General features: G+C 48.6%; 1 protein-coding gene across 1 annotated transcript; it reads right to left on the bottom strand.

The window, feature by feature from the left end:
* Positions 1-5,801: 5,801 nt before the first annotated feature.
* Positions 5,802-7,747, bottom strand: LOC136473597 (cytochrome P450 CYP73A100-like). Its single transcript, XM_066471253.1, has one exon. It carries the CDS (start codon positions 7,612-7,614, stop codon positions 6,022-6,024), a length of 1,593 nt encoding a protein of 530 aa, XP_066327350.1. The 5' UTR covers positions 7,615-7,747; the 3' UTR covers positions 5,802-6,021.
* Positions 7,748-12,006: the final 4,259 nt, after the last annotated feature.

Genomic DNA, 12,006 nt, shown 5'->3' with positions numbered 1-12,006 from the left:
CAAGTTGTTTTTGTGAGCTCCAGGTTCTTTTCCGAGTTGTTTGTGTGACTCCTGATTCTTTCCGAGTTGTTTGTGTGAGCGGGTGAGTTCAAAATGAAATTTTTCCTTTTTCAGAAATGATTGAATAGTGCTGTAAATTGTTATTTTTGTGTAGATTTATTTAGAGCTCCAAAAATTATGAAAATTTTTGTGTGACCTCTCTGTGATGTATATTATTTAGGAAAAATATTAAATGTTACTTTTCAGTAATTTTTGAATGTGAAAAAAATTGCTCAATTAATTAATAAATAAGTTTCCATGATTTTTCTAGGCTTAATTAATTATCCAAAAATTATGAAAATTGTTTTGCCACTTAGTTATCATGTGATGAACCTTTACAAAAATTTTGAGTTTAATTGAAATAAGTTTTATGAATATGTTTAATTAGTTGTTAATTGGCATCCATCATCGAGCATCATATTTTGTATCTCGCATCATGTTAAACATGGCATTGTTACTACGTGTAGTGAACGAAGGTGAGCACGTGGTAGTTAATCAAGTTGTGGAGGAGGTTAATCCGTCTGTTGAGGTCGGATCGAATACTTGTGAAACGTCGCAGGAGCCGGACTTTTCCGTCAACGAAGGCAAGCCCCGGATGCATACAACCCTACCTTGTATTTTACAAATTGATTTCGCTTTTGCTTCTCGTTACTGCATTAAGTGATTAGGAGTCAAGTGAAAAACAAATTGGTGCATTACCACTCTTGTTATTCCATAATTACCATATTACCAGTTTTAAATTTGTATATGCCTAGTTATGCTTAGCTATGCGTAGAACGATGAAAGTCAGGTGATTACCTGTCACCTACAAACTTTAAACGGGATTTGATTATCTTATGTTATCATATGATATGGGAATGTGGAGTAATAAATCTAGATCGGGCGGACTCGGTGTGTGTGAGCCACAAGACATGGAGGTCTTGTGAGCGGGTTCTTTCCGCCTGTGTCGGTTAAGGCACGTCCGTTGTTGAACTGTGTGCGGTGAGACTTTGTAGTACTAACCACATACTCTGGTAAGCCTGATCTTGGCAATTCTATTACGAGAATGGCTACTCGCGCACTGGGAGTGGAGAGATGGCGAGAATAGCGTGTACCCACATGGCAATGAGCTGGATTGGTGGAGTACTGTATTCTCGGGTGGCGCGGACCCATTCTTGCTTTAGAGAATCCGAGGGTAGGTTGATATATGTAAGTCGGGGACCTGCATATATCGTGTGGTCTGGAATCCCCAGCTGGGTTTTAATCGGTTCGAATCGTCGTTGCTCCTCGGTTATGGAGACTCACTTCTCTGTTCATCATCGTAGTACTAATAACTGGAACTCGAATAAGGCTTGTGAAGGTGTTGAATATGAAGTTTCATGATCTCAACATGGATCGTGTCAGCTTTGTATATGATTTTATGAAGTTTTCTATATAAAGAATTTTATTAAAGAGCTTTTACGCAAAAGAACTTTGATTATTGTTAAAGCCATACCTTGAATCCCATGAACCGGCATTCCTGAATTCTATCAGTTTTATTTCGGTTAAGTCTTGTTGAGTACTTTTGTACTCAGGGTTCGTTGACTCCTTGCTGCAGGTGAGCCTCATGAGCAGATCTATTTTGGATCGTGCTGCATGACTATCGTTCGTTCTGACGATGAGAAGTAAATGTGTGATCCTTGGGCAGGATGTTTATTTTGGGTGTTATGTATATGTTAATTATGCCACTCCACTACTACTATGGTTTGTAATAATTATCAAACTTAGTTTGTAAAGGTTTGAAACAACTGGTTTGTAAACTATGTTATCGTAAGACTTCCGCTGTTTTTACTCTGGTACTGATATTTGAATAAATGTTGTAATACTGCAATGACTCTGTAACGTGATCCTGCTCAGAAATCGTGGATGATTCGGGGTTCCCCGAGGACACCCGACAGTCTTTCTAAGTTATTGGAAACATATGCATAAAATGTCAAAGGTCGTCGGACAGTGACAGGTGCATGTGGGCCCTATAACTTAGGAGGTTCTGCCACAGTGTACTACCTAGTCTTGTTGCCCATGCCGTCAGGTACGAGATGGTTAGTCAGCGCCTACAATACTGTTGATGCCCTGATGCGTGTGGTTGGTTCCATCGTGTTCTTCTGGTATAGCAAATGTCAGCGCCTACCATACTGTAGGACAAATGTCGGTGCCCACAACACTATTCGTGTCTTGTCATGTCAGAAGGTTGCAAAGTACCCATCTGACATAGCCTAACAGTACTATCTGGTGCGAAGGGTACGATCCTCGGTATTGCGGTTGACTTGTGTGTCTTACCTTATCTGCTCTGCCTGATTTCTTGGGTCCTTACCTAGAGGGCGTCCCCGTTCGGTCGTTTCCCAGTTGTCTCTGACCATGTCGGTTGGAGAAGAGCTGTAAGCAGAGGTTCGGCATACTCTCGGTTCTTTCGGTCGGAGAGGCGGGTCAGAGTTGGAAGCGAGCGTCGTCCCTCCTTGGCCAGGCCTTCCGGTTGGAGAGGAAGGTTGGAGTCGGAAGCGAGCATCGTCCCTCCTTGGCTAGGCCTTTCGATCGGAGAGGCAGGTCAGAGTCGGAAGCGAGCATCGTCCCTCCTTGGCCAGACCATCTGGTTGGAGACTAGATCACCTTTTTGGCCTATCGTTAGATATCTCAGTCGGCCCAGGAGTTGTGTGTTGTTCGCAACATCATCTGCTGGGCCAAGCTTTTGCTGGGAAGCAGGTCCATTAGGGACCCCGGGTTTATGAACTCGACAACGGCTATCGATCCTAAATCACTCACACCATCTATGGTGTCTTGAGTGCAAACCAAAAATTGCTCCTATCAATATACCTTTGCCTTAAGTCCATTTTTGTTTTTCTCTTTCTTCTTTTCTAAATATGAAGCACTTGATTATCTCTTTTGTGGCCATCATTTTCACCATGACCGTCATCTAGCTTCATCACTTGGATTGGACTACCTTATCTAAATCACACTTAGATCAAAGGTTAGTCTTAGGTTTCATCAATTATCCAAAATCAAACTAGGGCTTTCACCCTTTCACTATTTTCTTGTCTCTAGTATCTTTGCATATGGAACCATGTTATTTCTTTCTAATTCCTCCCTCAACTCCTTCTCCTTCCGTAGGACGGCCAGGAAGTCACGTCGGATTCCATGCGGGGGCTCGTGTCTAGCGTCGAGGGGTGAAAAATAGGTCCAATATCCCTGCTGGCCCAACAATATAATGCCCGAAATCCCCAATCCAGGACCTAAACGACCCTAGCAGTCTTTGCATTGGCATCCACCGTCGCACTCACTGCTCAGCGACTGCACGGGGCACACCCCACACCCACGCGAGCGTAGCTACGCCCAAGGGCCGAGGCCCCAGCGGCAGCTGCTATCGCCTAGCGCTTGTCGGCACGCCGCTCGCCCGCTTCACTCGTAGTAGTCACGCTGGCGCCGCCATGCCGCACCGCTCACCGTATCGCATAGGCTGCCACAGCCTTGCGCCGCTCGCAGGTTGTAGATGCGGCCACGGTGGAAGCCATGTGGCGGTGGCTAGGGAGAAGGCCCTCCGTGTGCGGCAGGGAGCGAGGGAGGTGGTGGGTGCTCGGGTCATGGGGAACGCACACGAGCGAGTGTGTCTACCGTCATCCACACACGCCATTGAGTGGACTTCTCCAGAGAGTATCGTTGCGCTGAATGAGAGGTTAATGAATGAGCCAGACCAAAAAGGCCTAGACAAAAAAAGAGATAGAAATTTTGTGTCTTTATTATTAGGTATAGATTTAATCTAAAATTTGTTTTACTTTAATTTTATTATACTTTTTGAGATATATATACAAGACTCCATAATACCCAGCATTGTTTGAAGCCAGTTCTCTCATGCCTCCAAGGAAGGCAGGGGCAACTGTTAAAATCCCTATTACTTTAGTATGTATTATGGGGCAAGCGGCAAGCCTCTCCTAATTTTTATATTAAAAGAGGTAAAATTTCTCTCCTATTTTTTATCCACTTTCCCCAAACTATTCAGATAATAGCGATTTTCCATCCTATTTTTTTACTTGTCAAACTGCACTCACGTCTTCCGTGTTTCGTATCGTATGTGATCTGGACTTAAGACACATGCTCATATAAGTTAGAATAATTCGCGTCTATACGGAGTCTGATTCAGAGACGTATTGGGTCAAGTCCTTTGTATCTTGTATGTGGTTTAGACTCACGAATTAGAACAACTTGCATCTATCAGTATATTTGGTTTTGTTGCAATGCACGGGCACATTTGATAGTTAAGAAAAAAAAGAGCCCAAAATAACTAAAGATTTAAATAAAAAACTTTTGTTTCCTTGGTTTGATATTTCTGAAAAGTAGGGAAGTGAGTCTGCTTCAATTGGTTGGGTGGAAGGTATCATCATGCGTCAAACAATCTAGGTTTGAGTCATATTCAACTCAAATTTATGTGTCTATTTTCTTGTTATTAAAATAAAAAACCGCATACTTCCTCCTAAGTTGTTCTTTTTAAAAGATTTGTAAAAGGCGTGTGTCTTTTCTTTTGCCCAATGGAGAAAATGGAAAATCAAAGCAAATTGATGTTTTAACTCTTTCCTGTTGTCCAATGGAGAATCAAGGCAATCTAATGTTGGAATTTTCTCTTTGATTTTTAAAAGGCCTGTAAAAAGTGTATTTTCTTTAGCCCAATGGAGAATCAAGGAAAATTGGTGTTGAATTCTTTCCTTTAGTCCAACGGAGAATAAGGTTTATAAAAAATGTTTTTTCTGTAGGCCAATGGAGAATCAAAGCAAATTGATGTTGAATTCTTTCCTTTAGCCCAAAATGCCCAATGGAGAATCAAGGCAGATTGATGTTGAATTTTCTCTTTACTAATTTGTAAAAATTGTCTTTCCTTTAGCCCAATGGAGAATGAAGGCAAATTGATGTTGGAGTTTTCTCTCTAAACTACTCTCTCCGTCCTCTGAGCAAACTTTTTTATCCAAGAGTATCCATCGTATTAGATCAGGACCATGGGTTCGTCTCGTCCCTAAGCGCCCGCGACTCCTTGTACGCTGCACATTCATTGCTTCGGCCGTTCTCCCGTCGCTTCAAATATCTCTCCGTCCCCTCCCGTTAGGATTCCATCCAATGTCCTCCACCAGTATGTCGCTGCGTGTGCCTCCGCGATCGTTCTTCACCATCGCGACTCACCACAACCTTCGTCGACTGCAATGGAGCGCCAGGGCGCCGCCATCGATCTGGGTCTTGTGCGTGGCGTGAACTAGGCGCCAGATTCCTGCGATGAATCCAACGATTCTTCTGCGAGCGAGGTGCGTTTTATTACGGATTCTTTGGCCTGTGAAACTGAAGTGCCTGACTCCAAAGAAACCTTTGCCGATGTTGATCAAAGTGATGTTGCCGATGCCCTACTACGTATGGCCTCTACTGATGTCAGCACATTCAAACCGGTCAAGGTGCTTCATGACAAGGCTAAAACGATGGAGACTTATGGACGGAGAGAGTATTAATTTCAGATTAAATCAATTTTTATTTCCATATATACTCAACCTTGTTGGGAGCACATTTCCTTAAAAAGAAGGGCACTGAAAGTCTGAAACAGTTCTTAAACTTGCATGGCATGTAACTGCTAGTCTCTCGTATTGGAGTACCTAGGGCGCGTGGAGGAACACGACAAGGTGGCCGTTGTTTCAATCGATTTGAAAACCGCGAAAATGGTTGAAAGACAAGGGAATGCAAACGGGAAACAGAGCAGGACTCTGAGTCTGAACTATTTTAAATAAATTAGATAACTGGTGACAGTAATATTTCAGTTTTAAAATCACAATCCCAAAAACTCAAACAATAAATTCGTTTTGAACCCTTACTCGACATTTCTCCTGTACTAAGTCGTATACTAGAAAACTGGCAACTAATAAAAACGAAAATGAGTGGGTACTGGGTAGGGGTAACATTCATCTGCAGAAAATGTCGCGCAGCATTCGTGGTTAGCTATCATCATCATGCAGAGACGGGGTGGAAGGCGATGACAGAGTGCTTTGCAATGTGCAGGCTGAACTGTCCTCCTTTCTCGCTGACGTCGAGCTTCTCCACGCCCGGCTGTGGTACCATCTCGAAGCTGCGCACGAGCTTCCCGACGATGAGCGCGAGGATGGGCAGCGCCAGGATGATCCCGGGGCAGCTGCGGCGGCCCACGCCGAACGGCAGGAACCGGAAGTCCACCTTCCCGCCGACGGTGGCGTCCACGCTCTTCTCCTCGCCAAGGAACCGCTCCGGCCGGAACTCCTCGGGCTTCTCCCACAGCTCCGGATTGTTGGCCAGCCACCATGCGTTGACCACCACCTTGGAGCCCTTGGGGATGGTGTAGCCGCCGAGCTTGGCCTCCTCGAGGTTCATGTGCGGGACGAGGAGCGGGATGGGTGAGTGGAGGCGCAGCGTCTCCTTGATGACGGCCTGCAGGTAGGGGAGGCTGTGGATGGTGGACTCTGTGATGGGCTCGTCGTCGCCGACGACGGCCTTGATCTCGTCGCGGACCTTGCGCTGCACAACCGGGTGGTTGACGACCTCTGCGAGCGCCCACTCGATGGACCAGAGCGTGGTCTCGATGGCCGCGACGTTGATGTTCTCGACGATGTAGATGACGTTCTCCGAGGTGATCTCGCCGTTCTTCTCCGCCTGGAGGATGTGGTCGATGGCGCACCTGAGCTTGTTCTTGTCCCCCGGCGTGTCCATGACCTTTCTTCTCTTCTCGACGTAGTTGTTGTTGAAGAAGGCGAGCCTCCTGGTCTGCAGGTCCTTGCACTTCCTGAGGTAGCCGCGCAGGAAGGGGCGCAGGATGGGGATGAAGTCGCCGTAGTTGTAGTCGAAGCTCTGCGCGAGGCGGCTGCGCTCGGAGTTGAACCTGGTGGCCTCCACGAACATGGGGTCGTCGACAGAGTCGAAGCCCGCGTCGAACATCATCCGGTACATGATGTTGTAGAGCATGAGCTGCAGCCTGCGGCGCACGACGAAACCGGCGCGCTGGGCCGCGCCGTCCGCGGAGATGTCGGAGACGACGGCGTCCATCTCGGCCTCCCACATGTCCCTGTACTGCTGCACCACGCGCACGGTGAAAAAGGGCAGCGTCATGACACGGCGCATGCGGCGCCAGTGGTCGCCGTACTCGGTGAAGACCATGTCGGCGCCGTTGGCGGTGAAGATGTCGAAGACGACGTTGCGGGGGCGGGAGCCGAACTCCACCCCCTGCGTGTGCAGCACCTCCGTGGCGAGGCGCGGGTCGGAGATGACCACCAGGTTGCGCACGCCGAGGCGGAGGCGGAAGACGGGCCCGTACCGCGCGGACAGGCGCGCCAGGAAGCGGTGGCTGAGGTCGTTGCCCACCTGCAGCCAGTTGCCGAACACGGGCACGGCCGCCGGCCCCGGCGGCGCGTTGGCGGCGCCAGCGTTGCCAGTCGCGGCAATGCCGAGGAAGACGGCGGCCGGGAGGAGCATGCCAAGCGAGGGGTGCTGCGCCTGGAGGAAGGACCTGAGGAGCCAGTGCACGGCTAAGGAGACGGCCGTGGCGACGGCCACCCTGGCCGCGGACACCGCCATGCTGCGCTCTGCTGCTGACCGCTTAATTAGTCGGTGTGTTGATCAAAACGATATGTTGCTCTGCTGTGTTCGGCTGCTGCTGGGTTGGGTGGTGCGGTCCGTGGCGCGTGGTTATATAACGACGGCCGCCGGGGCTGCCTCGGTTGGTGGCAGTGGGAAACGTGGCGGTACCGGGGAATTCCTTGGTTTGTGCCGGAAATCCGTGTGCGCCGTCGCCGAGCAGGGAAACTGGGTTGGTTGGGTTGCCGTCTTGCCGAGAGGGAGTGCATGGTTCGACGGCTCGTGCTCGTGTGGTGGATCACTGGTCAGAGCTGACCAGCTGGGAGTAGAGACGTTAGTTGGTTGGTGGGTCTGGGGCTCTGGGCAATAGCAAAATTGCACTAAGGTGGTCTGGTCTGACCGCTCTGACCTGGTCCTGGGTTGGTGCGATGCGATTTTTGGCCACCGGTGTTTGGTTTATAGTCCCTGTCACATCACAGGTTTGACATTAATTTAAAGTATTAAACATAGACTAATTATAAAACTAATTATATACTTTGAGATTAATTTACGACATGAATCTACTAAACCTAACTAGTTTATGATTTAACAATGTGGTGCTACAGTAATATATGCTAATGATGAATTAATTAGTCTTAATAGATTCGCCTCGCGAATTAGTCATGGCTTCTATAATTAGTTTTATGATTAGTATCCGAACACACGATATGACACCTCCTAAACTTTAGTCCTTGGATCCAAACAACGGAGATGATAGCGTCATAAGATAGATCTCGGTCGGGTTTTGTCGCCGGACCAAAATAGTTGGAATCCTAACCCATGGTATGTAGGACTGTGACAGGAGGGGCCGACAATGCTGCAACCGTTCTCTGGCACTGTTGCCACAGTCTAACGCCGCACTATCAACAGCTGCCTGCCACTATGTGGCCATCCCTGGATGAGCCTTCTCGAGGCTTTCTTGGTGCGCAAGGAGCCTCTCTTGGCTGGAGGGGCTGATAAGCGGCCCCGGAGCCCTGGGCCCTTGGAGCTTAGGTAGTTCCTTGTCTCGACGCATCACGCCCGTTGCGTGACCCTACTGAGGGAGTGGATGACAGCGCCTCGCAGCCGTTCGAATGGGTAGATTGTGTAGCATCTCTATACCTATCGGGCTCTGGGCACCTGACAAATTCCTGAACCGGCTTCTGGCTAGGGTCCGGACATCGGTTGTCGTCCGAGCGGTCGCTCGGGTGGACAGATCAGGCTCAGGTTCCTGTTGTTCGATAGCCCGGGGCTATAGCCAAGCCCCCGAGCCCCGAGTGATGGCTGCGGGCATGCTCGAGGTTGCCCTGACTCCATTAGAGGGTACACGCGAGCGTATCCGATGGGTAAAGCCCCCGAGTCCCCAAGCGATCCAAAGGATCGGTCGAGAGATCGGTCGATTCGCTACATCTTTTCTGGGACTTAACGTACCCCTATGTTACACTCTCATCATCATCTTATGGAGACCTTTCACCTACTCTATCTTCAGAAACTCTAAGTCCATTTCATACTCAAGGAGGGTAGTTCCTAGTAAAATTATCCCTTGCCTCTAAGCTAATAAAGACCTTTTGATGAATTGATAACTTGTATGGTTTTCCAGTTTAGAGCTGATGAGTTACTTACCTTAAACTTACGAGTTCTTTGAGTCATTTGAGTCATTTGTGTGGATTAGTTCCAGATTGCGGGTGTGCAGTCATTTAGAGATCGAGTCAAAGTCCTCAAGGATTCAATGCCTCTCTCCCCATCACTTAGTCACATCCAACATTTGTCAGGTATAAAGCTAGTTACCCCGCTGTTCGCAACAAGTTATCTTCGGTTCTTCGACCTACTCCCAGAAAGATCGGACCACCCTCAAGGAGGCTCCTTAGCGCTGCGCCGTTCATCATCGAAGCATCCACGACCTTGCACTGTGGAGGTTATGGCCTGATTTTCACTAGCAGCCAGGCCAGGGGGCTGCCCTCTAGTGAGGGTCCTTGTCCCTGTAGGAGCGTCTTGGGAGTGGAGTCGAAGCGAAAGAGACGTCCGAAAGCCGATAGGAGATAGAGGGGTATTTTTTATTTTCTTTTGGAGAGAGGGACATGGTTTTAAGATATCTCAAAATAATTATATGGATATGAGATGTGTTGACGCTGGAAGGTGCTCTTAGTCACACACCAAGAATGGCTAGCATGCCTGGTGAGTTGAAATAAACCCTCAATGCAATAAGAACGCAGCAAGATCGACGAAACCAATCTAGAGACTGGCCGGGCCGATGTTGAGCCCATTCTTCGCTTGACAAGCTCCCAAACTTCTCCCGAGAAGACTATTGAGGAGGAGCACATGGAGGTTACCCTAGGACTAGCAAGGCAACATAGAACACTGTCAAATCTCACTGGGAGACGTAATGACAAGCAAGGTAGAGAGGAAATGGGATAAAGGGGGTTTATTAGATTGATTTTGACGATTAGAAGTTGGGGTCCTCAATCGGCTGGGATCCTCTCATATATATAGAGGGGTGGTCTTATGCCAGTAAGAAACAAGTCCAAAACATGTTCTTCATGTTTCCCATGTCCAAAACATGCCTAAAACTGATTCGAAAACAATCCGAGTCGGTTTTAGCAGGGGACAACTAGAGTCGGCTTACCCGATTTTCTTGGGCCTAGGGAACTGGAACTCAACCGACACAGGGGAGTCAGCTTAGCCGACTATGCCAGTTGGCTAAGCTGACTGGAGGGTGTGTGTTTGTGTTTTGTCAACCAACGAGTGAATTTATATGTATGTCGTGCTGCTCTAGGAAGACGATGGTAGCATCCAAAGACACAAGGAATTATACTGGTTCAGGCTAGAGCCCTACGTCTAGTCTCAGAGAGAGTTCGAGTTCGTGTTTCTTGGTTGAATGTTTGAAGTTCTTACAATGGGGTGTGTAAGAAGAGGGAAAGAGGTAGGAGAGTGGCGAGGGACTACCCGAATGAAGTCTCAAGAGTTCATCCCCTTGGAAGGGAGCCTGGCCGCCCTTATATAGAGTCCGGGAGGCCAGGTTACATACAAAGAGATAGGTTCTCCCGACTGAGTGGTCATGAGCTTGATGGAGTGAAAACTAGTAAACTTGGTTTGCAAGGAAGGTCGTCTTGTCTTGGCATCAGCGTACATCTGGGTATGGTTGTCGTCATGGTCTTGTGCCCACGTGGTAGCATGGCGTGGGGTGATGCTATAGTGTTGGTCATGACGGCACTGTTGGCACGGTGCAACGTGAGCTCACTGTGGCCTTCGTCATCGTCTCCTGTTCTCCTAGTGGCTTTGTGGCGATAGTGATGGAGTAGGTATCCGCCCCTTGATCGTTGGCCACCTTGCTAGTCATGGAGCCAGTGACCTCGACCTCGAGTTGCGGGGTCGAGGGCTTCATTGGCTTGGTTGGCCTTAAAGTCAAGGTCATGGTTGTGTGCCCCCATCCCATAGTGGGTGGGGCCATACGCCTGTCTCGTCGGGCCGTATTTGGACAGTGGGTCACCATACCGATCGTCACCACCTGACGGTGTCGTCTTGTCCCCATAGCGTGGTGTAGGGATGGCGTCTGTCCTAACTAAGGTGATTGTGTCCCCTCAGTCCTAGCGAGGTAAGTGGGACATGCCTACCCTTGTCAGGGTTGGCGCACCTGATGGGGCTCGACCCCTTCTCGTCCGTTCCCAAGGGTTGAGACAGAAGAGAGGTCATGCGGTGGCCACGTAGCGTGCAGTGGAAGGAGGAGGAAGAGGTCGTGATGGTCCCCTTGCCTCTGTGCATGGCCCATGTCTATGCGGTTTTGATGGGCCATGATTGTTGGGCTTATGCTAGCTTGGCCGTCGTGGACCACCCAAGCAGCTCACTAATCAGTGTCTTGAGATACCCAGGGTATCATAACCCCGGCAGTAGCCACCGACCATCTTCACGATCGTGAAGTGATCGTGGAGACGCTGATATCTACTTGTGTCAAACATAGACTCGAGGTCGTGGCTAGAGCGTTCAATGCGGTAGGTGGCTATTATGTTTCATCTCATCAAGTTGCCTTGGTGGTCCGGTACACGACTGCTCTGCTAAGCCTGGCTATGTCAGGGTGCTACGTGTTGGGGAACGAGATCCAGTCAAAATCGAGTGGTCTTGTCGATGTTGTACTGGCTCTGCCTTTTGGAGAATCTCGATTTCCCTAACCTCACATGGGCTTCTAACATTGGCTGTGAACTCCTGTTGTGTGCCACGCGGTAGAGAGGTCATGGGCTGCACAGTCCGCCCTTGGGCCTATAAATAGGGGCCTTCTCCCATTTGAACTACTCATAAACTTAGTTTGTAAAGGTTTGAAACAACTGGTTTGTAAACTATGTTATCGTAAGACTTCCGCTGTTTTTACTCTGGTACTGATAT

Source organism: Miscanthus floridulus, chromosome 8 (genome assembly GCF_019320115.1).
Source record: "Miscanthus floridulus cultivar M001 chromosome 8, ASM1932011v1, whole genome shotgun sequence".
In the NCBI taxonomy this organism is placed as follows: domain Eukaryota; kingdom Viridiplantae; phylum Streptophyta; class Magnoliopsida; order Poales; family Poaceae; genus Miscanthus; species Miscanthus floridulus.
This window is presented reverse-complemented; position numbering and strand designations above follow the sequence as displayed.